The sequence below is a fragment of the Gymnogyps californianus genome, chromosome 21, assembly GCF_018139145.2.
Source record: "Gymnogyps californianus isolate 813 chromosome 21, ASM1813914v2, whole genome shotgun sequence".
NCBI classification, from domain to species: Eukaryota; Metazoa; Chordata; class Aves; order Accipitriformes; family Cathartidae; genus Gymnogyps; species Gymnogyps californianus.
Genome location: NC_059491.1, coordinates 7,472,735 through 7,499,616, shown reverse-complemented (window position 1 = coordinate 7,499,616; position 26,882 = coordinate 7,472,735). Strand labels below are relative to the sequence as shown.

The 26,882-nt window shown below is 44.2% G+C and overlaps 2 protein-coding genes across 3 annotated transcripts in view; both read right to left on the bottom strand.

The window, feature by feature from the left end:
* The window catches only part of UBR4 (ubiquitin protein ligase E3 component n-recognin 4), a 78,479-nt gene extending 63,857 nt beyond the window's left edge, over positions 1-14,622 (bottom strand). The window contains exons 1-19 of the mRNA XM_050909666.1: positions 14,489-14,622; positions 10,131-10,228; positions 9,280-9,383; positions 8,466-8,595; positions 8,222-8,361; positions 7,774-7,876; positions 7,104-7,245; positions 6,821-6,945; positions 5,981-6,105; positions 5,670-5,729; positions 5,337-5,527; positions 4,986-5,085; positions 4,759-4,896; positions 4,132-4,249; positions 3,513-3,700; positions 2,774-2,933; positions 2,556-2,641; positions 1,412-1,581; positions 449-731 (exon numbers count right to left, since the gene is read on the bottom strand). Of these exons, the coding sequence (XP_050765623.1) occupies positions 449-731; positions 1,412-1,581; positions 2,556-2,641; positions 2,774-2,933; positions 3,513-3,700; positions 4,132-4,249; positions 4,759-4,896; positions 4,986-5,085; positions 5,337-5,527; positions 5,670-5,729; positions 5,981-6,105; positions 6,821-6,945; positions 7,104-7,245; positions 7,774-7,876; positions 8,222-8,361; positions 8,466-8,595; positions 9,280-9,383; positions 10,131-10,228; positions 14,489-14,622 (2,595 nt within the window). The remainder of the gene's footprint in view (positions 1-448; positions 732-1,411; positions 1,582-2,555; positions 2,642-2,773; positions 2,934-3,512; positions 3,701-4,131; positions 4,250-4,758; positions 4,897-4,985; positions 5,086-5,336; positions 5,528-5,669; positions 5,730-5,980; positions 6,106-6,820; positions 6,946-7,103; positions 7,246-7,773; positions 7,877-8,221; positions 8,362-8,465; positions 8,596-9,279; positions 9,384-10,130; positions 10,229-14,488) is intronic.
* A 332-nt stretch (positions 14,623-14,954) lies between these two features.
* On the bottom strand, positions 14,955-26,820 carry EMC1 (ER membrane protein complex subunit 1). 2 transcript variants are annotated; one of them, XM_050909446.1, is made up of 24 exons: positions 26,732-26,820; positions 26,447-26,571; positions 26,101-26,166; positions 25,841-25,934; positions 25,244-25,372; positions 24,964-25,090; positions 24,449-24,598; positions 23,912-24,079; positions 23,237-23,308; positions 22,685-22,744; positions 22,329-22,451; positions 21,995-22,091; positions 21,143-21,259; positions 20,793-20,801; positions 20,014-20,213; positions 19,620-19,769; positions 18,875-19,036; positions 18,506-18,625; positions 18,130-18,267; positions 17,574-17,747; positions 17,202-17,412; positions 16,893-16,977; positions 16,267-16,396; positions 14,955-16,041 (listed from the first exon to the last, which is right to left on the bottom strand). In XM_050909446.1, the coding sequence occupies exons 1-24, from the start codon at positions 26,818-26,820 to the stop codon at positions 15,862-15,864; spliced, it is 2,976 nt and encodes a 991-aa protein (XP_050765403.1). In that variant the 3' UTR covers positions 14,955-15,861. The 2 variants fall into 2 exon arrangements, with proteins under 2 accessions (XP_050765403.1, XP_050765402.1); XM_050909445.1 differs by lacking the exon at positions 20,793-20,801.
* Positions 26,821-26,882: the final 62 nt, after the last annotated feature.

Sequence of the window (26,882 nt, the reverse complement as noted above, 5' to 3'; positions counted from 1 at the left end):
TGGAGTGAGCAGCTAATATCAGTGGTCAAGCTTCCAACAACTGAAAAAGCCACGCACAAAACACTAGCATCCCATTAATGAGAACAGTGCCAAAAACCTCAACAGTGAAAAGCTAAAGCAAGGACACGGCGTACAAGGTATCTGTGAAACGGTGCCTAAACACCCAAATAGTCAAGATTTTGAAAGATAAGGTGGGGCATTCATCCTGTCCTTACCAGGATTTATTAGGACAGCAGTTACACAAGGAATTTACACTCAAACTGAATCTGCTACTAGGAATCAGCAACTGTAGTTAATCATCCATTGTAACTCCAAAGGCTGGTAACAACATCAAAACCGATTTACTCGCAAAGGTCGTGAAGAGACCAGAACACACCAAACGATTGCTTGTTACAGATTTCTGTTGGGCGACCAATTAAATATCCACAACATGATCTCAAAATTTTACCTGTTCAAATAGGTACACGGGGGCCTTGGAATACTGATGGAGCAGGTAGTCAAACACCAAGAGTAGACGTGCTACGATAAGTGGCACAGAACATTGCTGGGTATCCATGTTCACTGTCAGCTCCACAATTGTCTGGATACAGAGCATCATGACAGATCTGCGGCCCCTCTCAGAGAAATTGTGAAAAATAAGCAGCAGCAGTTGGAGGTGTTCAACGTTCAGATCTTCTGTGTCACTGGGAAGAGTCCCCTGCAAGGCATTTTGCTTCAATGTGCCCACAAACCTGACAATAAGAGAGGAAGTTTATAAAGTTTACTCTTCTTGCTTAGATCCCTCTTTAAAATCTCTTTAACTAGAGGTTAGAGAAACAATTTCATAATTATATTTTTCTGCTGATTCTTCTAATACTGGCAATTTCACAAATTATTCACTACATTATGTATTGGAACGAGACTATGCAAACAGTAAAACCTACATAAATTCAATGAGCGGCAAATACATTTGATGGAAAATATGAACAATCATTCAAAGGGAGAAAGAGATGCAAACTCCTTCCCGCAGGAAAGGCTGTCCACTACAGCTTTAAGTCAGCTAAACCCTGTAAGAGACTTTCACATTCAGGTAAAGGCACAGAGAAGAAAAATCTTGGCACCATCATAACAAAACCCACCAGAAACCTGCTGAAATAAGACATTTGCCGTCCCTTTTTAAAACCAGCATTGCTGTAAGTAGTTCAGCCTCCACCCACTTAAATCCTAATTCTAGGTTTCATTTCCTATGCTCTAGGTGAAGGACTCCAGCAACACAGCAGACTGACCCTCTGCTCCTCCGAGCATCACATACCATCACCGCTTAAGAGAACACACACACACTTGTTACGCTGGTCCCAGAGAATTTTCACTTGACAGAAAATCAGAGAGGTAGGAGATGACTGACTTTCAGCTTAACATAAAATTATCTCACCTTTCCCAAACTTTAAGGCATTCTGGAACGTCAGGATCTCCCTGGGCAGTGGCTTTATGCTGCCAAATCAGGAGAAGTCGCGAAAGCACCGACAAGCTTTGAGGATGGATGTAGAGAGGCCACGGACCTTCAGAAAAAGGGGCAACTCCCAGCTGCTGAAGAAGTGTGTTCTGGAACAAAACAGAGACTTGTTGAAAAGGGGCAAGTCCTGTCTGATGCTCCAATTAAAAGCATGATTTGAACAAATAGATGACAATAAACATCAGAGCTTGTTCACGCAGCAATATCTCTCCTATCTCAAATACATGGCATAGCTACTGAGGGACAGTTACGCTGTCACTTTGCCACCTAAAACACAACAAACTTTCAACTTCAATGCCAATGCAGGAAAAAATGGCATTAATGAGCTCTACTCATTTACTGCAATATCACAGCAGGAGAAGATTATGCTACTGTGTTCAGCACCTAAGAATGTGGAAGATGACCCCTTTGACTGATCACAGTAATGCTTGCTTCTTTTCAAATATAGTAAAGAGGCAGATATCGGAAAAGTCCGACTGCTTTTAAAACAGAGTATTTTAAATATAGTAGAAAACAGTCAACAAAAAGTATAGGGATTGAATTCAGTGATTTGTAAGCAGATTTGCAACCCCTACTTACAGTGTTAAGTTGGGTCAGCCCATGACCTAGCAAAAAAACCTAGAGGCTACAAAGTTAGCACAGGAAAGCAAAAGGATTAATTTCATTCTCTCCTGAGAGAATTCCAAGGCCTTTTGGCATCACTCCTGACACCAAAGCAAATCTGCAGGAATGCCTCTTGATAAACACATGGATAGAGGCAACTCTCCAAAACAAAATATACAAACTCACTTCCTTTTCAGCTATCAACATCTTCAAAGTTCAGTGGATTAATGCGAACTCTAACCATAAAGTTTACACTCTGCAGGATGTTTTGTACTGGATGACTGCATAGGTCATCCAACTCATTGGATCCAAAATATTCCAAACTCTGTTTGCAAAAGAATATACTCTAGGGTCAAATGGAATCATCAACACACTACTCTAGGTGTGGAGAGTCTGTGTAGAGACATTAATGGACACGAACACTTCTTCATTTTACTAATACGTTCAATCACAGACTTACCTGCAAGGCAGGAGACTGAAGATCTGAGGTCACCAAGGAATGGTTGAAGTGATACAGCGCAGCAGCAAACTCCTCATCTGATGTGCCTTTAAGACAGGGATCAAGCCATTTACTACCGCTGCTCGCCTATATTTAATATTTCCACATGGAGCTAAGAAAACATACACCTATAAATCCTGCAGTCCGTGTTCTCTAACAGAGAGGTTCTGATCACTCACCTTTAAGCCCGTCCTTATCCACTTCTTTGATAATGCTCGCCAGTGTAGCCATGTGCTGCTCCGAAAGAGACACACTCAGGTAGTTGCGAATGAAGTTATTCCTGGAGTTCAGCATAGAAGAAGTGATAAAGTTCAAAATGTTTGAAGCTAGGCTCAAAAACTGAAAAGAAAAGAGAAACATACTATAGAAGCAACAAAAGCAGAGGGACTATAAGACAACAAAACCAAAACCACCAGCAAAATAAATCAGTTCCCCTAACTCCACCCCTGGCAGTGGAATACAGGTTTACTCATCGCACTCGGTGTTCTGTATCGGGACCAATTTTACAAGTCTCTGAAAAGGCTGTAAGTCTCTAACTTCTCGACTGCAGTATTTATTTTTATCTTTACCCAACAGAGTTGGAGCTAAAAGCATTCTATCAGCAAGTCATTTCACTTATAGTTCCGCCCTCATTTTCCCTCTCCCTCTGTAACCCAAATAGATATTATCCTCAGTCTTTGCTTCCCTGGCACTAACAAATACTGTGATATTCCACCTGACGGAAGAGTCTTTCTTCAGATGTCTTTCTTTAAAGAAGATGTCTTTCTTCAAAGCCAAGACAGTCACTGATTCTCCATCAGCAATGTACTTAAAATACCTGACATTTATCATGTTGTCTGTCAATGCATCTAGCCACTGACAAGTAAACCACGCTACAGCACACTGGTTATTTCATTAAGCCTGAAGACCTTCCCATACCAATTCTGGATCTTTGCGGCTGGCCAGGATGTTCCCGTTCTCTCCAGCAGTCTGTTTGTTAGGGCTTTTCACTCTAGGCGAGCTCTCCAAAGGTGGTGGTGGAGGGGGTGGCGGTGGGGCCACTTTCTCTTTGCTTGGAGAGATTGTCTCTTCAAACCATTGCCCAAGGATTGGTTCACTGTCGTCATCTAACACAGGAGGCAGGAAAAACAAAAGCGTAAGATTATAAGCAACTACCTTATACAAACTACTCGACTTAGAAAAGGCCTGAAAAAGAGTTTCAGTGAGCACAGTTAAGGCATCTGCTATCTTCATTTTTCCTTTCCAAATCACAAGGCTAAGCACTTTTACAGCACTCCAGCAGGAATTTACAAGAAGAAATTATTTCCACTCTCCTCTGAAGCAAATACTGCCAAATCCCAGCCGCTCTGGTTTTAGTTTACAGAAAAGAGTACAGTCAGCATGACTTCTGCCAAACAGATCTTACAAACTGTTTCATATTTTCAGCATTACATGACATTCCAGTCCAAGAAGGCAAAAGACCAGTAGCCAGGTTTCCACTAAATCTGAAAGACGGTGTAAAATCTTGACTTAAGTTGCTTGCTGCAAACTCTATTACCTTGGCTGCTGTCCTCCTCAGTGCTGCTAAAATCATCCTCATAGTAAGTATTAGAATCAGTGGAGGCACTTGCATCACTGCTCATGGAGCCCTTCCTCTGACGCTGCAAGACACAAGCCTTAGAAGAATAGCAGAACAAGTTAAATTTTAGGATTATGAAAGGTAAGAATTTGAAAACAAGAGTAACTTCCTAATGCATTTTAATTTTCTTCCAGCAAATTTATCTCAACTAATTTATTAACAGTTTTTCAAGGCTTCTCCCCCTTAAGTTGTATTAAAAATTACACAGGATGGTTGAAAACAAATAATCTATGCCAAGCTTGTAAGCAACACTTCAAGTAACAGCTCTAACATAAAAGCATCCGTTTTGAATACAGCCTTTTCATCTTCTCACTAAACTCACAAATACCACTGAGCTTACAGAAAAACTTTATTAGAACAAGTTTATCAAATTAACGGTCTCTGAAAAGAGGAAAGAGAGGGGCCCCAGTTGACAGCTTCTGAAAGAAGAATTCTAAATTCTTCTTAGCATAGTCACAGTTTGTAAAGTGAGAATTTTCCAGGCAGATGACACTTAGTAGGAGTGGTTCAGCTACAGAAGTTCTCTAGCCGTATGCCAGTTCCTACCTTTCTGTAGGAAGTAGACAGCAAAGTCAGCAGCAAATTAGTGAGTGGTACAGAATCTATCAGCCGCTGAATTCTCTGGATGGATGTGCTTTGAGCCATGATATCCAGCACTGCTGGCGGACCATCACTCTCCCAGCCCTGGAGGACAGCATTGAAGACAGAATTTAAAGTGTGTTTCAGTGGAGAAGGCAAAATGTTTCACAAAAACGTACATGCTACCTACATACCTTGTGCAATGCCTCCACTTGTAGATCTTGAAAGAGCGATGACAGCAATTTGATAGCATGATTTGCTAGCACCACTGACAGAACACCAAACCCTTGATGCCTACAAAAACATAAAGGATACAATGTAATTTCGGGGGGGGAATATATCTATCTATCTATCTATCTATATCTATCAAATTGAGTGAATTGACTGCTTTGCTAAACTGAAGAATACAACTTCTTTTCAAGAATCAAGACCTGAATTACAAATGCGGATAAAATTTCAAGAGACCAACAAGACTCCGTAGTAGTTGCTTGCTGGGCACGGTTAGATACATGGACAATGATTACTTCAGTGGGGCATTTACGTACCCTTTCCCAGGTCCTAGTTTGGGAGACCCAACGCCCTCCTTAGTACGAGCAATAATGTCTCTGACGCGAAGAGCAGCCAATGGATCTTTCTCCTTTCCCTTATCAGCCAAGGCCGTGGGGCTGAGGTTCAAGATGAGGAAGAGGCTGTTTAGCAAACACCAAGCCCCGAGCAGCTGGAAGTTCTGATAATGCTATCATCCCAAAAGTGAAGGGGGGGGGGGGAAAAAAAAACACAAACAAAAAGCACCAAAAAGACAAAATAGCGTCAATCCAAATGCCAAAATATACCAGCACAAAAACAGTGAAAAAAGCTTCCTGAGATGCAAATCTTACCTCACCCCCTGCACGGCGTGAATTGCTGATGGCTTGTCCAATCATTTCATAGATTTCAAGCTGCAAATAAATCCCAAACCAAGGTAACGTTTAAGCGCTCCACTGGGCAATAATAAACCACCACACACAGTTTTAAAACTCCAAATACAATTGTATTTTACCCTCTACAATTAGCCACCCCATTACTTCCTTTATCAGCAAGTCTGATGACGAAAAATAAGAGATATGTATTGCAATCCAAATAAATAAAAATTCTACGCACTTCACTTGCCGAGAATGAAAACAACAAACACGCTCTCTCATTTACTTACACATTTCTGTACAATAGTAGCAGCATCATTTTCATAATCTTCTTCTTTGGAACTTGTTGACCCAGTTCGTACCTGTTGAGTGCTACCCACATGTAGGATGGCCATGCAAGTTGCCACACTCACACCTGATTGAAAACAAGTGGAGGTAACATTCTTATTAAGAGCCAGTCTCGGGACTCAATGTTCCTACTTAGCACATTAAAACAAGCGGTATCAAACGTGCCCATAAACTTGATGGAGCTGGGAATACTCAACATTCCAGCTGACAGATTAAAAAAATCTTTCTGAAGTACCCCCAAAAGAGTCAAGTTTTGTCCTACGGAAACGGGTGAGAACAGTTAAAGGAGGAAATGTTTTACCGTGTAATTAAATATCATTTTTAAGGCAACCTTCATGCTCAACTGCTGTATCTCTTTAAAATCTTACCCATACCAATTAAACGCTCAGGATTCTGGTGTGCTTAAACCACTCCTGGGAAACATGGTTGATTTGGGGGTATAACCAATTAAGCTGAAGCAGTAAGCATTGCAAAAACATATTATGCTCTGAACATCAAAAAAAAAAAAAAAGAGCAGAAATTACAGGCTATTAAGAAGATGTTGAGTCAGTCTTTCTCTCAGATACTGACAAGAACATTTGCAGAATATATCAGAATTTCAGCGTCACTATAGTAATTTTCATATTAACTCGGTCACCATACTATGCAGTATGCTGCATAGCTTTCAAATTCATGAGCAATAAAGGTTACTTGTGGGCTGAGCCTCAAACGTGCAGGTAACAAAGCAGAGCAAAGGCGAGAGCGACTTCAAGCTCCAAAGAAAATACAGGAAATCTATTCACCTGCGTAAAGACAGCTGAGAGCAAGAACAGTCACATCTTGGAGACGCGTGGGTGTCAGGGGCTCCAATACAGGCAGAGACAGAGTATCCAGTGCCATGGTCACATCTATTACCAGCGAATGAAATCTATAGTAACGACACATGTCAAGGTTCAGCAATGCAATGTACACATCAGACAGCTCACAGGAGCAGCACAATAACTCATACTGCATAGCTAGCACAGTTATTTTCTCTCACACAGTGTACCCAGCATCTACCAAATAAGAGCGACGACAGACTCTTACCCATTGCGAACAGCAGTGGCATCTGCCACCGTGGCTGGCATAATAAAAAATGAGTTGGCTGACACTGCATCCTGAAATCGATTTATGTATCGCAAAAAGTATGGGAGGTTCAGGCACACTCGCAGCAGTTTTTCAGAGCCACCTACCAAAAAAAAAAAATAGCAGTGTTATTTTTACTGTTCCATGGCAGAGCTTCTAAGCAGAACAGATCTAACGGTCATCAATAATTGACTTAATTATTCTTTGTGGTGAGAAAACATCATCATAGATGAGGTAACAGGATAACGACTAGTTTACAACACATAAACCAGATGGTGAAGTTTTCAGCCAGTACTCATAATGGTTGTCACAAAGCTCTGGGTGCATGTTACGTGGCACAACAGGTCTAATTCACACCTGCTCAATAATCCATCCCATAGGCTATTTTATACTGTCTACCTTATTTATGCCCCAAAACAGAGCGACTGCATACAAATATACTGAGCTCATCTCCTCTGCAATGAAGAAAACTACATTACAGCCACAACCTCCCTTGGTAACATCAGCATGCAACCGAGTGAATCCTTTAGGTCAGAAAGTTTCTTCCCATTCAGAGCTGTAAGGTGTAACACTGGAGAGACATTTGCTCTAGCACTTTTTCCCCCCCCGATGCTAGAAAGCTGATTCTCACCAAGTTCTTGCAGGCTGGCCACATTCTGAGCAATAAATATGCTTTTTGTCTTTGCCGCAGAGGTTTGATCTGTGGAAGCTTGATCCTCGTTCTCTCCTTCCACCTAAAAGCAAGCACATACTAAATACATTATGAAAGCATTAAAAATACATGGTATTGCAGTAAGTCTCTACACAGGAGCAAGGTGCATCAGCAGCAGAACTCAAAACAGCTATGAATATCACTGAACACCAGCTTCCACGAGGCAACAAAACTGCTATTGCCAATACAATGCAAACTATTCTGTTATCTGCCATTCATCAACACACAAGTAGGATTTAAATAGTTAAGAAAGGTTTTCTTTACACGTGTATTAAAAAATGACCGCTTCCTGCCCTTTGTCCTTCCCTGCAACCATGTTATTAACGCTAAAATTCAGACTACTGCTATTCTAGGGCTGTTTGCTTACCTGTGTCTCTGGCGTGGTAGATGGTGATGACGAGACTCTAGGGTTAAAGACTGATGTCAGCTGATTGAGGAAGTTCATCTGCACTTCTTTCTGTCTTAATTCTGGGCTCACCGGGGAGGCCAGCTCCTTCTGGTCCTCTACTGCAGGGGAAACAGCAAAACATCATTTCATACATCAAAACCACAGCGTTTTCTATGCCTAACTCAAGTGTCACAGTGATATAACCATAACTTAAAACACCTACCATCAGAGAGGGTTTTGACAGTCTGAGGCAGCTTGGCCGATTTCATCATTGCTGTGAAGGTAATGATTTCAGTTCGATCTAGGCGGCTGCAGCCCGTGCACAGCCCCTTTATCAGCAGAATGAGGTGTTTCTACAAAGAAAAAGCAAGTACAATTTAAACTCTCTTGATTCCAGTTATTCCTCGGTATCATTTATTCTAAGCAGCTGCGTTGAGTACTGCAACTTCAGCTAGTAAGGCTACTGCAACATCTCCAATCCACTCTGATCTCATACCAAAGATTGTGATGGCTTACTAATTGCAGGTAATTCAGGTCGCTAACATTGTCCCATGTGCTTGTTACAGAAAAGCATCTGGAAAAGCTCTCGCTCCCATGACACACTAAGGCTTAAAGCCAGCCCTATCAGAATCTACATTATGTGAACACTTCTCACATGCCTTTCCTCTTTGAAATAGATTTAAGCTTTCCCAGAAGACTAAAATACAACTGGGGAAGAATCCATCTTTAAAAACTCAAGAAACAGTTTTCATCCAGGTTGTTACACAAAACCAAATCAGACTGCAGGAAATTGCAACAGAATTAACCAAGGCTTCAGGTCACCTTTATTTCAGCTTGTGAGCAAGCTGAAATTCTGAGTAAAGAATGCAGAGGGAAGATTCAGCACGTATCAGTCTCTACCGAGGCGGTATACCTTAAATATTTTAAGAACTTCATTAATTTTGCTTTATGCAACATTAGAGCAAATATTGCGGAATTAGAGGCCCAAGTCCATTTTCGCTCTCAGGCTTGCCCGCACGGTCAAAATCTGTGCTCACCTGCGAAACAGCACACGCTTCATCGGGGTTCTCAAGACGCAGCAGTGAGAATTCAATCAGGACTTTACAAGCAGCTGCCACTGATTGCAATTGGTTTCTTGGTACTGAAAAAAGCAGACGCTTGCGTCACTCAGTACAAGTTTTAAAATAATTCAGCGTAAGATGTTCTTAATGCTTTCAACGAAACAGAATGCTATGCAACACGCACGCATACACAATCCAGCGTGCCTAACACACAGATGCAATATAAATTCAGTCTCATTAAAACGTAACACAAGAAGTGTCAGTAAAGCAGTGATAACACCTTCTACCCAGACAAGGTAATTTAGATAGATACAATGGCTTCCCCAGCAACATCACTTAATACTGACAGAAGCACTGAAGAACATGAAATAAGTTGACCAAAACCACTTTTTTGCTGAAATTGCCCAATTCTGTCAGCAAAAATAATATAAAATACTTTGAGTCACAATGTTTTGATCATTACTTCCAACTTAGTAACGTAACCGCTAAAGAAGAACCTAAAAATCCTGAAAACGGATTTAAACACTTCATTTGACCAAAAATTATTTTCCCTAAATGACGTCAGGCCAATGATTAAGCAACCAAAGTGTCAACGCTCCCCAGTACTTGGTGGCCAAACCCTCCTATCGACAAGTTTCCCTTTCCATCTGAGTTGACGTTCTGCCAGTACGAAAGCTAGCAACGCTGGCCTCACGTGCTCTGCCTTAGTATCTGATTCAGAAAGAGGGCTCGAGACAAATACCAAAAGGACAACAGTTCTAGTTTACTTTTACTATATCCTAGTCATAACACAAGAGCAAAAGAAGCAAAGGATGGGGCACACTTACTTAGACCACACACAGTAGTGATGTAATGTGTTGAAAGTGCAACGAAGGAAGAGTAAAAAGGCTCATATTGTTTGTCATGGTGCAGGATTTCAGATTCACTGCAATACGAGAACAGGAGATATGTCAATTGTATACAGCACAATAGCAGCACCGCACAACACTCAGAATATATCTGTTGACAGATGTACGACAAGATCATTAAAATCACAGGCTCTTCCCAAATCAAAATTTTGAGAACAGAATCCTCTCCCGTGCGTCCCATCTCTCGCGTCCTCAGGACTGAGTCCTCCAGCAGCAGACAGATCACGGCATGAGCATCGCTATCCACATAGGAAATTTAAGGAAATAATTCCCATACTGTAAATGTTTCTCCTTTATACCATCAACAGGTCAGCCTCTTTAACAATCGCTCTCCCAGCCGGAGGTTCATTAATCTTTAAGTTATTCTAAACTCAGCTGCCCGTAAAGTTCGGACCGTTTGTTCTGCTAACGCTAGGCAGGATTTGCCAGGACTGGAGCACAGGCATTCCCTTTCTGTCAAGGCACGCAGTCAACTGAAGTTTATGCAATTCTGCAAAACAGAAGGATCAAAACAGGCAATTGCATAACAACAACAAACACACAACGCAGTGTCTGCAACAAGCTGGGGAGTAAAGAGTCTTGGCAGGTAACGCACAGCAGAGAAAAATGCATCCACTGTAATCAGCCTCGTGGATAAAGACTTGCAACTTCAGAGATCTGCATCATTTTGCCCTGCGCGCAAATCAACACAAAGCTCAGAGCGAGTGAAAAGTTCATGCCTACTCAAACCAAAAGTAAAAACTGTAAAGCAAAATATGCATCAACACACTGAAAGTCAGGTCTCTGAGGTTTCTCGGTGAGGCTCACTGGCCACGGAGAACATCCATTTATGCACAGAAATGACGCTTTAAAGGCTGCTGCAATAAAGTGTCACACCACATGCCATTTGCACAGAAACCTGAAGGCAACCACCCCGAGAACAGAAACAGAGCTCTGCCTCTGTAGCTAGTTCTGCCCTTAATTTTTCCTGTGACAAAACTAAGGGATGTGGATACCTGCCTATTAAACGCTCAAATTACTTTCTTTCACGTTTTCATTCAGCGATGTGAGCAAGCAATTTGGAAGAAGAGATTGTACGACTCAACTTCACTAGCCATTCTACCTCTCAGCACACAGCCTTCTCCACCTCTGGCGACAGAATTTACTCCTGGAGGGGAGGTGGGGAGCAGAGGGCATCAGCCTGTCGCAGCACGCCATACCCAACTAAAATGATGATTTCTCAAGTTCGGCAATGACTAGCGCTGCGGCAGGGTATGGCAAAACAAACCCACGTACCCCCTTCGCCCACCCGCACACAACGATGCCAGCTTTGGCAGGGTGGGAGGAGGAAGAGGACGCACCATTCCCTGCTGACCTGAACAGAGCCCAACTTACGCCCAGTTACCTCCCCTTTTTCTATCCTAAGTCATTGTTTCCAGTCATGATGGGAGATGTGGCTGAAACAGAAGAAACTCTAGAATATATCACTTCTTCTGGAAAAATGGAGAGAGAGGAATACTCATCAGCTTTGTAGTTTTGATTTCCTAGTTATGAGATTATTTTTTTTTTTATTTAGTCAGCCCAAAAACCTGAAACAGCAAGGCAGCCGTTATGAAGTGAGAGACTTCACTTGAAGATATTCGGCGGCGTAACACGACCGAGTTTCAACGTCTCGCTCACCAGGCTTCACCTCGCCATCTCCTGCCAGAAGTGCACTGATGGGTAACGAGCCCAGAGACTGAACGTGCAAAAAAGTTCATGCTCTCTTACATTCAGACACTAATTTTGCTCACCTACCTCTTTATGCCCAACTACAAATTAGCAGCAGTAGGTGTATGCAATGTATTTTAGGAGAACAAATGAGAACAATTTGGGAATAATAGAGTACAAGAGAAAATGGCAGCTCCTCAATTATCGTTCTGCTGTATAGGTCAAGCTGTACAAGACACAATACCCATGAGGTATAAGAACACAAAGGTACAGAAACCAGAACAAGATAGGGAATTTCATCTGGATTGGGCAATAAGAGGCTTGAGTTTTTAATAAAACAAGTCATGGACTTGTTATGGTAGTGAAAAGCGGAAGGCATCTGTCAACTAATCATCAAGTCCTTGCGAATAAACAAAATCAAAAGATAACACCTAATCTGTGATGTGCTAGAGTGTTATTTTGCATATATAGTGAGATTTAATAATAACTTTCGGCTATTGTATGGTGATTTATTGCTTCAATAACTTTTGCTTCCCAGGGAAATTTATTACTCACGCTAAGCGAGAAGCCTCCGTGTCAATATCAAATATAACACGTCAGCAACAAATACCACCTCCTTCCTCAGTTCTGCTTCCAAATCTTAGAGAGGCCCAAAATAGACCCTTTATGCAAGGCAGAGGCACAAAAGCAGCCTCTTCCTTGAAAAGGCACAGCAGCAGGCGCAGGAGTTCTCCCCCTTTTTGAAAACCCTTCCCTGGAAGCCAGCCTCATTTGCCTGTCACAGACTTTGCAAACTGTGTTCCACTTCAGTTGCGTCTTTCCAAGTCAGCATTTCCACGATTTATGTCAAGTAAGAGGCCAAAGTCTATCAATTCTCGAATATACCTGCTAACAGGGGAATTCCAGTAACTTGACGATGCTTAAACTTAAAAACAAAATATAACAGTTGTTAAGAAAATGAGTTTATTTATTTATTTAGAAAAGAATAACGTTAGTGATTTTGCAGTCATTGCACCACGTTTATTTAACAGGAAATCCAGCCACTTTGCAGATGGTGTCAACCAACAGTCTCACTACAAGAGCTAACAATCATCTTCTAAAAATAAGTTGAACAGATAAAATGTTTTAGATTAGAAATCTAAAGATAGATTATTTGTTCAGCATAGAAGAGCATGGCTCCAAACACAAACAAGCTATATTTTTTCCTCCGTGATTTGCCACATGTTATATCAAGGCATGAAATAAAAGATACCGTCCTGCAAGACTCCACAGGCCTTGCGCTTGCATTAAATCCTGCCGGGTCTGAAACGCAGTCAGCATCAGGCACGCAACTCAAAACTCAGGGCAGCGCTACTTAAAGGCAAGAAACTGCTGTCTCAAGTGGAAAATGGAACCATCGTTCTCACTAATGGAGGAAACAGCCCTCTCCCAAAAGTCAAGCGCGTCCACTTAAGCGTTTCTGTGATATTCTTCTGCCAAAACACTCCAATAATGAATTTTGGGCACAATGACAGTGGAGCTCCACAAGGAAAAGCGAAGCTCAAATGGTCCCTAAAAGAAAAATTAGCCTAAGAACTGCCCAAATCACATAAATATTGAGTACATGCAGGTTTCTAGGTGAACCACTACTATATGTATGTAGGCACAGAATGCTAATTTGAAGCATCCACTGTTTGTACGCTCAGCCATTCTATATCAAGCAAAATACCACAAGGCTTTATTTTATTATCTTCCTTAGCACAGTGTTTATTTTTTGTTTCCTAACAACTTACTGTGGTCAGGGTTACATCTCTGTAACTGAGCATAATGTTGTAGCATTCATAGCTAGTGTTTTAGATCATAAAACAAGCTATAAGTTAAATTAAATAGCTCCAATGAGTACTCTCACGCTCTGAGTCTAACCTTTCTGGTTAAGAAAAGGCAGATTTGATTTGCTTCAGCTTTATTTCTCCTTAAAATGCGAGCGGTATTTCACTGGTAGAAACCTAAAAGGAAGTCAGTGCCACACAATGATCCCCCCAGGAGCCTGTCACCAGAGGAGACAGGCCAGGTGAGACAACAATTTTCACTGCACAGCCTGCAAAACCGTAACGCGCTTGAACAAAAGCAAAAACGCAAGCACAGTCCCGAAGCCTCTCCGCGGGGGAACTGTCAAAGGTGTTTTTGCTGCGGCCGAGCAGCAGCCAACGCGAACAGCCGGGCGTGCATCCTCATCCCCGCTTATTAGGTCCCAAGGGCACCACCCCAAGAGCCTCCCAGTCCCCAGGAAACCGGGAGGAGGCTGGGCGTGAGTAACTCCCTGGACGCTGCTCGGGGCTCCCTTTTTCCCCAGCAGGCGCTGGCCACCGACCCAGCCCCGCCGCTGTCCCCTGCCCAGCACCGAGCAGGGACGCTCCCCAGCCGCTCCCCGCAGCCCCACACCGGCTACCGCCAGCGGTACCCCCCCCCGCCCCCTCCCCTCCAGCGCTAACTCCGAGGGGCTCCTCGCCGCCGGGCACCCGCCCTGAGGGAACGACGCTGAGGGGAGGCAGGGCCCGGGCCGCCACCCCTCTCCCCCCGGACCCCGACCCGGGCAGGTGAGCCCTCACCTCTCGATAACCGAGGCAAGCAGCTGCGGGAGCTCCTTCATCTCGAAAGCCGAGTAGGAGGCGGAGAGCAGCGGCCGCACGGCCACCTCCCAGCCCGGCTCCGCCGCGGCCCCCGCGCCGCCGCCCGCCGCCATCTTGCCGCTCCGCTGGGTGAGGGGGGGCCGCGGCGGCGGAGGGGGACGGCGGGCCGGAAGTGCCTTCCCCCGCCTCCCCCCACCGCGCCGCGAGACAGGAAGTGACCCACGGCCCACGCGCCCGCCGCGCCTCCCGATTGGAAGAGGAGGGCCGGGCCCAAGCGCCTGCGCAGTACATGAGTCAGCAACTTTGTTCGCGGCGCATGCGCCGTGAGCTTGCCTGGCGGGCGGAGGGGCGCGCATGCGCTGTAGCGGCGCCGTGCCCGGGCGGTGCGGGAGCAGCTCCGGGGTGAAGGCTTCAAAATAGCCCGAAAGAGGCAAAAACCACTTACTGCTCCTCAGCACACGGCTTTTATTGAGGCGATCTGCACATTGGGGAGGTGGCTGATAGGACACGGCCTCTCACGGGGGCACAACTCGCTGCGAAACTCGATTATGACAATTGAAATACACGTACGAAGAGTTAACAGCCGTTATCCGGAGGGGAAACGCCGCGAGGTTCTTCGCTCCCGAACCACGACACCTTAACCCCAGTGTTGTACACCAAATACGGGAAGATTTAAAAAAAATGGGAAGGAACTAACGTTATCATCATAATAAATAAAGAACACGGAGAGACTTTACATTCAAATTCCTCCCACAGCCCTGCAATGTAATTAAGTGACCCGATGAGGCCGTTTCCCACCGACTTCCACCCAATTTCTAACCTTCTTCCTAACGAAATGACCCAACGTCTCCTCCTCTTCTCAGGCCTCGCATACAGTAGCTCGCGCGTTACCAACTCTAGCATTCGCATCACAGCGGCCGACAACCCCTCAGTCCTCCTCTCGCCCAGACGTTCGTCATGGCTGGCGCCGAGGAAGAGGCGAGGATCGAGAGGACGCGCGTCCTCAGTATTATCTTCACTAACATCGGGGAGATGACATGACGGCAGGTTTTAGGGCTTTAATGGAGGTTTGGGAGAGTTCTTTTTTTAGTCATAACAGACCAACCTCTCTTTTCCATCTCTCTTCCATTTCTTCTCACTGGGAGACGTGTAAGCAGTGCATTGTTTTGTTGTGCTAGCAGCTTTTCCTCCCAAATATCTTCCAGCAAAAATGTAATGTAGATGTTTGCATCTATCAGTCACGCAAGCTGGAATTTCTAACCGAACCCAGCGGCAACGTGGGGTGACAGATCTTCAGCCAGTCCGAATCTCAGATACCTTCTCCAGCCTCAGCCTTCCCTTCACCCGCAGCCTTACCGCCAGGCACGGTTCAGCAGCTTTACCTGAGCAAGTCTCTTTGTGATCATAGTAGCAAAAACCAGCCCGAAGAGGACGCTGCTTATCAGCACGTAGTCGTAGTCGTCTTTCAGGACATCAAACTGCTTCGATGGGTACACTCGGGTCTGGTAGATGTCCAGGCCATACGCAACAACCTAAAGAGATGAGATCATGAGCTGGTAATGCAGCTTCGAGCATAAAACCAGATACATCAGAAATGATTGACTCGGGTCTACAGTTCTGATTAAAAGAAGAAATGTTTAAGCGGTGAGGAGCCACGTTATCGGAAGTTACGGACCTCCCTGCCACAGGCTACGGTATCGTGCTGCTCTACCCACACGCTCCCCGGCCCTACATTGAAGCCTCCGCCCTGTACTCACCAAACAAGTGGACTCTAGGCCGGAGGGGGCTGTGTAAATCCCTCTCATTCGGGATATGGTTTGATTGTAGTTGATAAACCTCTCGGCATGGATCTGCACATCAGGGGAGTATGGAATCAGGTTCTCTTCTCTGAAAGGCGTTTAAAGAGAAATCAAAACCCAATCAAAACAGTACACGGAGGACATCGTCCGCGTTTCCTAGTTTGATCATCGCAAGCTGACCTAAACCAGCAAATTTAGCAGCTTTTCCCAGTACAGATTCATTTTTGCTGCAGGATGAAAATCAAACATGCCGGCTGGGTCAGACTACACTGCAGCAGCCTCCTTTTAGGCTTCTAAAGTTTGAAAAATAAGTGTGATTCTAAAAACTTCAGAGAGTTACTCAGACTGCTACTTCTTAGAGTACAGACAACAGGCTGGTTTTGCTAAGACGACGACCTGCTGCATTACAGACAAATTTATTCCATCATCACAGACGGGGAACAAAGCAACCTCGCTTGATTTCATGCAAAAATTGCCCTCAATCTGTCCAGGAAAGGGCGTTCTGCTTCACGCTACCGTATTATACACAAAATCCATCCCTCTTCCAAGCTGCCCAGGAACAGCAGTTATCATGCTTTCCTTACCTGCTTTGTTCCGTAGGGATCTCTGGGCGGCGAGGATCCAGCAGAGCCTTTGGAAGGGAGAGGATGGCCCCGGAGGGAAGCCCAACTGCGCATTAAGAGAAATGCATCTTAAAAATGGCCATTTCCGACAGCATTTTCTAACACCTAACATAAATGCTCTCTTGGTGCTTATCCTTGAACTTGCCAGGAGTCCAGCGCAGTCCACAGGCAGGATTTTGGGCAGTAAACTGCATTTTGCTTGATTTTCAGTGCGAAACCTGGCTTGTGCAGTAGCGTAAACCCATTCAGAACAGAGCAGCATGTACTTACTGAGCAAGTGACGGCTGGTGATGCCACGCTCGGTGATGGTGGCCTCCATGGCACTGATAGCAGACGGGAAGATGTAAGATTGCTGGAGGACCTGAGGTAAAATCGGGCGGTCAAGGGAACTGAAGGCTGTGGCGTTGTATTGCTCTGTCCCCTCATACAGCTCCAGCACAGTGAACTCATTCCGACGTGCCTTCGTGTTCCAGTATTGGTACTGAAACGAGAAAAGATTTTTAGGAATACGGGGCAAGCAGAGTCTGTAATACAGAGGTAGCAAGAAATTACAGAGAATGGTCAAAAAGCCTTCTCCGTACAGGTTCAGCAACTGCCCCTACCTCCCAAACATAAAGAAAGAGATGAAGAATAACTTCTTACCACCACCCAGTTCTCTGAATGAACAATGTGGACAGGTCCCTTCGCTTTCTTCTGTACCGACGAGTGGATGATCCTGCCTGTGACTCCATCAATCAGATATATTCCAATGAAAGTGCGCTCGTGATGCGTATCTGTGCTCTCTGTCACCACAGCAAGCAGGTTTGGATTCAAGGACTAGAGAAAAAGAAAAAAAAAAAAAAAAAACAACTGAGACCCCCACTTTAGTGCCACAGGCACCTCATTTATCTGCATTTCATCTGGGACTAGGCATATGATGAACAAAGTATCTCATTAGCACAAATCACCTGAAGAAATCAAGCAGCTATTTCCCCATCATCAGATGTCTGACTGACTGAATTGCTGCATGGAAACATTTTCTAAAAGAAGTCTCCACCAAAATTAGCACCTTCTGCAGAGGGTTATGGACACTGACGCATATATAGAAAAAACCGGCACCACAGGGCAGTTAATCTCAACGTAGCGCCTAGAAACGGTGCTGAGATCTTCCCGTGAGATAATGCATCAACAAAAAGTCAACAAAAAGTTGCAACGGCACCTTATAAAGAACACTGCGGTCTCCCATCACACGGCCCTGGGAGTGCACGTGCTCATTGGACCTCTTCCCTTTCACAGTCACTATCCTCTGTACTTCGGTGGGTATGATCACCTCCCAACTCTCCTCTGTTGTCAGGTCCTGCAAGAAAAAAGCATGATGTAGAAGGTTTTATCTTGTCCTCAAAAGACACCATCTCCACTAATAAGACGCTGCGAGCTTTCTCTGCTTTTGAATTTTAAAAGTTTCTTAGGCACATTTTGAGGCTGAACTGTTTCTATTCCAAACAAAACTCCATAAAACAAATGAAGAGATCTACCATTATCCAGAGGACATTTAGGAAAATTGTGTCACTTAGACTGTAATGAGCCTTCCATACCTTTTTCAGCCTGAATCCAGAGAGTTTTCCCTGCTCGGCATCCACTAGATAAAAAAAGATAGAATGGGCTATTTCTTCTAACTGGCGAAGGACATTTTTAGTTGCTGGGAAAGCTGTAACCTGGAAAAGAGGAATTGAAACACAGCTTAAAAACCAACTGGCACACAAAAGAAAAAAAAAAAAAATCACACAACCAAAACCACAGAAAGATTATTTCAAACATGTTTATCAGGATGAGGTCTGTCTTACCAGAACAACCTCACAGTTTTGTGTGAAATGTGACGGCTTTTTTTTTAAATCTCGCTCCAAAAGGGAGGGGAACAATTAACCAGAACATGAAGAAAACTGCCTCCAGGCAAAGCAATTTACCTTGTACTCATCATCGATCAAGAGCAGCACTTTGGCATAGTCTTGATCCATAATAGGCAGAAGCAAAGTCTGAAGAATTGGACGCTTCAAAACAGGGGGAGCTACTTGACTTCTCTTCCCAAAGATGGGGTTAAAGACATAAAGAAAGCTCATTTTGGTTTCCTAAAAAACAAAAAAGAAGCAAAACTTTTTCTAAGGCAGAAAAGAGAGCTATTTTTCTACCTGTTACTTGCTGGTGTCGACTATTCGTACCCTGGATTCAGCTACTCCATCCTCAAAATATTCTGTTTGAACACGCATATACTCTGTCCCACATTTCTCTATCAAAACCACACCGTGGCATAACTCGGTGTTCATGGCTTTAACTGAATCCTATCTGCCACCTGCTGAGGCAGTCTCAACACATAATAATGTCTCCTCCTCCCTCAGGTATGGAGTACAAAACATCCTGCAGCTAGCTAAAGGACAGCCATTGTCGCCTCGCTAATGGAGACCACACATGACTTAACTCACAGGACCAAAGAAACTGCAAGAAATTATTTCCTTTCTTTCAATAAAAGGCTTTAAAATGAGCATCCTTCGATTTCTGAGGATTGTGTGTCTGCTTCCCTCCAGCTCTCGCTCTCCTCCTGTCCCCACATCAGTGATAACCAGAACCAAAGTGATAACCAGATACCCAAAAAGACATTTTCTTCTGCCCTTTCAAAAGGCAAGTTCAATGGAGGGATAGAGGAAAGGGACTCACCTTGTCCTTAACAAGCAAGGTACATTGTGGAGGGTGTGGGAAATGGGCTGTTGTTCTTTGGACCATCAGCTTAAAGGAGGAGCCCGGTCTCACATTCCTGAGATACTGCTTCCACAGAATGGTGCCAGAACTGCTTTCAATACCAAAAAGCTGAGCAGAGACACAGTAAAGCCAAAGTTTAGGACAACACATCTCTCGCATTCAAGCACTGCGCCTTTCTTCGGGATATGACAAAGCAAGAAGGGTCTCAGTCCCTCTCCAAAGCTACCAAAAAACATTCTGCGCATCTCGTCACGACATTCTGCCCAAAGCCTGGCTGAAAACGGAGGTGGGAATTCAGAGCTGAAACTCTTTGCTACAGCCTAGAAACAGATTCCTACCCTGGCTTCCTCACCTTTCCCGAAGCGGTGACCATCACCATCATCTTCTGGAGGTTGAACTCATCTCTGGCCAAATTGTCAATGTTTATCTCGTTTTTAATCTGGCTCCGGGGTTTCCTGGCATCATAGAACATCTTCCAAAGATGAGCGGTCCAGGCTTGCAGCAGGATAAGTTGGGAGGACAGCCGCTTCAGAAACATTCCCAGCAAACCATCTGCAAATAGACCAACAGCGATAACAAGAGGGGAAAAAACATTATGTCCCACTCCATAATTGAAATTATGGCCTCAACCAGTAGAAGAAATGCTGCCATGCACGAACCTATGATAATTCTTTGCCTCTGCCTCCCACTCCAGAATAGCAGAGTTATTGTTACCGTTTCTATGATAGACTCTGGCATTTACCAACCTTTTCCCACTTCTTACTGGCATAACTCATTCCAAAAGATGCTCTCATCAACTGAAAGCAAACCTTCTTGCAGAGTACATAATCTCTTCCTTTGTATTCCTTCTTTCTCACTGGTACACTCACAGCAAGTGCCCACCTAAAGCTTACCCACCTATAAGGTCTGTATCTCCCTCTGCACTCATTACTTAGAGCAAGAGAGGCCCCTGAAGTAAAAAAATACTTAATTTTGCCCAATCAGGGTTTATATTTAGCTTCTCGAAACAAGTGAAACACCAGACTTCAACTATATTTCACCACTGAGGAAAGCAAGCAGAGAGGATATCAAATTCCACTACGAAGCATCAGTCAGAAGTATTAGAAAACACTGCATGCAGTCTGAGGTTACCTTGAATGGCTGCATCCAGGACAGCAAGAAAAAATAAAACAAAGCAAAAACAAAAGCTATTGCAAACGAGTCTTCCAGAAAGGGTCAAAGGGAAACGTTTAGGAGAGATGGCCAAAATCCCTTCTACCGCTGCTGTTTGTTGAATGTAACAATGTAATACGCTCATTCCGTCTGCATTTGGCATTGGACTTCAAAGGTTTAGACAGCTCATTTTAATTGCCATCAGTAGAAATTTGAATCGGAACTCTCAGCTCAGATGAAAACGAAAACAATAAATACATTTTTTTTTCAAGAAGAAAAACACACACGCTCACATGCCTAAAGGTAATTCTATTAAGTCTATGGTTTACCTGCTTTCTTTCCAAATTCTCCCTCCAACTCAGCCTGCGCACCTGTCAGAGGCAGATCGACCATCTCCAAGCTTACCACTTCTGCTAGGGACTCCTCTCTACTCCATACAACTTTTCCTGGAAAGGAAAACGAGTAGAATATTGGAAAATCAACTTAATATCTGGGAATAGACTTTTGGAGGAAAAATCATCACTCAGTATAGAAGCATCTTCCAGTGGGCCCTTCAAATGCAAATCATTGCTCTTAATGAAATGCAAAATAGTGTATATCTAATATCATGCGATTAGCTATTTCATAAATGACAAATACTTCATGCAACTGGAGCCACTGTTGAAAAAAACCCACAGGAACAGTAAAAGCAATGTGATGTTTTAAAAGGGTTGCAGTCATTGAGTCTATTCAAAATAAGAGATACACAGTGTGAACACCTGGATGCCTTTTAAACCCTAGAAAATTCATGCCACTGAGACGGACTTTCAACCCTTTCTACAAATTAACATTTTTGCTATGAGGATCTTTTCTGAAGAAACTTTGAGGAAAATCTACAACAGGACTTAAGACTCTCATCCTACAAAAAGAGTTTTGAAATCTGCAGAAAACCCATGAAATTCAAAGGCTCTGTCTACACAAAGAACACTGCAGAACTGTTTTCTCAGATGAGATGTCTTGTGAGGGTGAAAGAGTCTCCAGTATCTTTCATGGGACTTAGAAGACTTAAATTCATTTTGCCAGTTTCCAAAGAAAGCAATGATAAAATATAACGGATTGGGACTTAGAATTTTCTTCTCATCCTACAGTGACAAGGTGTGCACTGTTAAAAATGGAGTAAGCTAGCTGTTTGTGCCAGTTACCTGGCTGCTGCAGGAACATCAGCATGTGGTCTTCTGTTTGCACCAAGGCTCGATAGCCCACAGAGTCATCCTTCTTCAGGAAAACTTGGATGTATAGCTGGAAAAAAGAACAAGCAAAACCGTGAGGTTAACGATCGCATCATCTCCTTGGAGAAAAGAGAACTCTCGGGTGAAACAAGAGCAAACAGTGTGACTGTACGCAGTAATGCGGTGTGTCTGCAGAATGCTTTTCACCTTGTCTGAAGGGCTCTACCAATCCTGCCAAATCTCCAGGGTAGGGAGGGCACTGCAAGTCTGATAAACCACAGGACTGAAATAATCTCTCCCTGCTCACCTGCTGTGGCTTGGCACCGCTCTGCTCCAGGTTAAAGGTAATTGTGGTATCCAACAATCTTTGTCCAGTTTCAACCAGGTAGAGATTAATATTGTAGGTTTGATTGGAACAGGTTAAGGATTCCTACAACAACAGACAGAAAATAGCTGAGTTAAACATACATGCCACACCAAATTCTGCGGAAGGATTTCATATTCAGCAAGAACTGTGGCTTCAAGGTATTTTTAGATTATATATACAGAGCTGCTATAAAACATCAGTCTCCAAAAAGATGGTGTAACACCTTTTTACGTAAAGGAATAAAATGGAGACTGTCGAGAACTTCTGCTGTTCTTGGGAACAAGCACAATTTATACCTGCTTCCGGGAATCCTCCAGAGTACTTCCAGCATGAAGGCCATCAGAACTTCCAGGTTTCTGAAATGAGGATGAGAAAAGATAACATGGCTTCAGACCCCAGTAAGAGTATTAAAAAATAAATAAATAAATAAATTTTTGAGTGCCTGACAAGCCTCAGCTTGACTCTGAAAACAGGCAGCAAACAGTTCTGTTCTATTCTATTCCTGATAAAAATGCAATCTTCCTAAGTTCGGCATCCCTAAGAACTGAAATCCTCTACAGATCAGTAAAGCCGATTCCTAGGTTCCATACCCACCATACATGAGGCCGAACAGGCTGCACACAGGACAGCATGTTTCATCAAGCCAGAGATAGCCTTAGCTGGATATAAGCAAGATCTGCTTGCATTACCATTGTCTTCATATGTCTAAGAAGCTAATTAAATCTTTCTCTTCCTTAAGTTACTACCCATCCCTGGGCCTGTGAAGGAAAACACGTGTGGAATCCACCCCCAGTGCATATCCATACTAGAGCTGTGCTGGTTACATAGCACAGGCAAATCGTACTCACCAGTTCACTCCTGCAGGTCAGGACAGCAGCCACAGTTTTCTCCCCAGTTGTTGCAAAACTCACCAGAGCTGCCTGAAAAGAAAAAAATAGCAGGAAATCATAAAACAAACAAGAAAATCCCCAAACTCCACCAAAAACTACCTGTGTAGCAAATTAAGCCGCACTGGAATTAAAAACAGATGATCTTTCACAGCCAAATTTTAAATTCCATTGTTTCACCAAATAAAAAAAAAAAATTATCTCTTACAAGACTGAAAATACTACTCATAAAGATGGAAACAGTTGACCTGCAACAGGCTTTTAAGCCATTATGTTCTGTGTTACTGAGCTTTTTAAAGCTTGTTTGCTTTTCAAAACCTCTCATCTGCCCTAACAAAAGTACTGCTGCACCACTGGCCACTTAAGACATGCATCTCTCTGTCCACCTCAAAACCAGGAAACTACCCCAATGCTGACAGTTATTGGCAACAAAGCATACCTACACTGATGTCTGGAAATATTTCAGCAGCTAGTATAAATGAAATCAAATGGTTTTCAAGAGTTGCATCCAAGAGCACAATTGGAATGAGAAGCTCAGCAGCTTGTTCAGAACGCTTAGTACAGGGGTGTTTGTTTGTTTTAAAGAATTTTAAGGTGTAGTTGGCCCCCTCGCTTGAGTACATTTATCTCGGTTACCTGCTGGAAGTCCCGAAGGTGGCTGAGCAGCCCATGTTTGTACTGCAGAAGAAAGAAGTGGCTCGGAGACAGCTGCAGGAAGAACTGAGTCCGCGAAGCACTGATTACATTGGGCTGAGTGGCCAATATCCTGGGCTGGAAGCCATCAGCAAACTCCAGGTCAAGTGACTGTGAAAGGGAGACAAGCATAGGTGTTCACGAGAACTACTTCTTCACTGAAACTAATACCTTCCTTTTATCAGCAGCAATATAAGCTTTCTGAAGAGGTTCCCCCCATGTCAGGATAAACAAAGCAGAAGCAAGGAGGCCTAGGCTCCCATTGGAGCAAAGCTCTGAAGACATCAATCCAGAAGGCATGATTAAACAGGCAAAAACTTTTCTCTCTCTTCCCTCAATTTATGGATCGTGATCCCCAACACACCTCTTCAATCATTCTGTAGTTTACCGATAGGAGATCCCCCTGCGCTGCCAGGCTCAGCCAGGCACCAAACCAGTCGGACGATGAGTTACGTACAATGCTCTTTAAGCACTTCTCACCTGCAGCGGGATCTGCTTCATCTCCTGCTCCGTCTCCAAGGAGCAAACATAGAGCGAATGTGTGCTCATGTCCATGCACACCAGCACTGCCTCCCCCACCACGCTGCACACGCCATTTAAGCTCTTCAGCCACGGGGCTGCTACTCTGATCTGCCAAGCCAGACACAAAGACATGAAGTTGTCAACAGCACAAAATCTTCAAAGAACCAACTCGGACACAACCAAGAATTTACATCAGAATTATTTTTACCCATGACCCTGGGAGAAACTACCTATCAGCCTGAGATTTCCAGGATGGTCTTGACTAACAGCTGCAAGTCTAACTCAGTTTTGCTTTCAGGGCATTCAGCAGTGAAATCCATTTATTGGCCTGTAGGCAATGCCACAGTGAAAGGGAAATTTATCTGTACAACAACAACAACTAATTACTCCGCACACCACATCACAGCCCATCTAGCTGGAAATACATTTGTTAATATCAAATTCAATATTTTGAATGCATAATCGAGCACTACCTGTTTTGTAATTTCTCCATCTTCTACGCTGAATGTCAAAACGTTCAAGTGGCTCTGGGGAACGATTCCAAGCACGTGGATCACTCCAGTCCCATGGGAATACAACAACTGGTACTGAGTACTCTCACTGCAAGAGAGGCAGCAACCATGAAGCACGGTCTTCTCACATTACTGTTCTCAGATGTTTTTAAAAGCATAAGGCAAGTACAGCACCCTTTCCTCTCCAAGGCAACAGGCTCCCTGTCAGAAGTTTACACTTCTATTTAAAACATGTTCTTACCTTTCTGGTAAATGTTCCACCCATTTCTGGTGCCCGTTGGAAAGGTAGTGAAGAGAGATGGCTGCCTTCTTCAGGACTGCCACGTATTTCACCACGTCCTGTAGCCCCACCAAACTAGCCACCTGGAAACTAAGCACAGGTCAGAGACAATAAGTTAGAAAATTATTTTCTTCTAGGAAAAAAAAAAACCCACACTCTGTTTGAAGACCTTCTTCAAACACTTAGCATCAGCCTTGAAGTACAATTTATAGCCCACTTTATCTATCCTTCCTGATCTCAACAGAAAGCATTAGGCTGGAATCCAAACACCCCAAACCAGATGCAGGCTGAACACGCTGTATACTTAAAGAGAAAATCCATCTATGAAAAAAATTTGTATTTCTACCTCTTACTGGTTTGCTAAAAAACAGAAACAGCATTAAATTTAACTGCAAGGTTCAAGCATTCCTAAGGAATTCAGCCACACGTTATTTCAGAAACCTTACATGTAACTAATTTTTCCCTATAATGCAAGTCCAAACAAGGTCAACAACCCCTTTCTTCCTTCCTCGACCAGGATTACAAAGGGAAAGGGACAGTGCAAACACAAAAGCCTACCTGCCAGTGTCCAGCGACGTCTCCCAGTTCAACCCTCCGATGTTGGTCTCCCAGGAACGCAGAATACGTCCAGCGTTGGACACAGTGATGGCATCTGCCCAGCAAATTATGAAAGGGAGATGAACACAGAACTTGTATCCACCACGGATCAACAAGGCAGTGAGTTCTGGCAAGTTCAACTTGTGGTCTAACACGTGGTTGAGATCCCACGTACAAAGACAACTGCTAGCCCCAGCACACCACCTGCATGCTCTCCTTACCCTGCCCGTGGATCAGCATCGCATCTATTGCTCCTTCGGGGGTTCCCTTGTCTACATGGCGCCACACTGAAAGAAACAGAGTTAAGTCAGAACAAGGTTTGTTCCCCCAAAGGCATTTGTTTGTTATTATTTTTAAACCTAAGCTCTTTAGGGCAATAAGCTTATGCAGAGAACAGTCCGCCTGCCCTAACCAACAGCTTTTGAACTATCGGCTAAATCCTCTCAGTCTGACAAAGCAATATCAGCAGCATTAATTTATCGGTATGAAAACATAGCGCAACTTGACTGACACGTTAGCCCCAGCGCAACAGGCGTATTCCCCACAACAAAACCCCGCTTCACTCACGGATTTCGCCGCTCCTGGAGTTCAGGGCGGCCACGACGTTCTTCTCGGTGGCCACGATGAGCTTCTTGGAACCCTGCGAGGCCTCCAAGGAGGCGAACTTGAGCTTCCCTACGTACTGCTGCCTCCTGGGTGAGGAAACGCGAGCGGAGGTGAGATGGGACAACGGGGCGCCTCGCTGAGGGGGCGGAAGGGGGAAGGCCCGACGAGCGGCTGCAGCAGGAAGCCTGCTTGCAGGAGGAGGACCCCGGCACCGTGGGAACCCCCGGGCTTTCCCTCAGCACTCACCAGTCGAACTTGCCCACTTGGTCCTCATAGACGGCGGCCGCCAACGGCGGCAGCAGGAGGAGGAGGAGCGCCCACAGCCCCGCCGCCATGGCAGCGGCCTGCCGCGATCCCAGCCTCCAGGGGGGGCCTTAACTCCGCGGGGCCGTCCGAG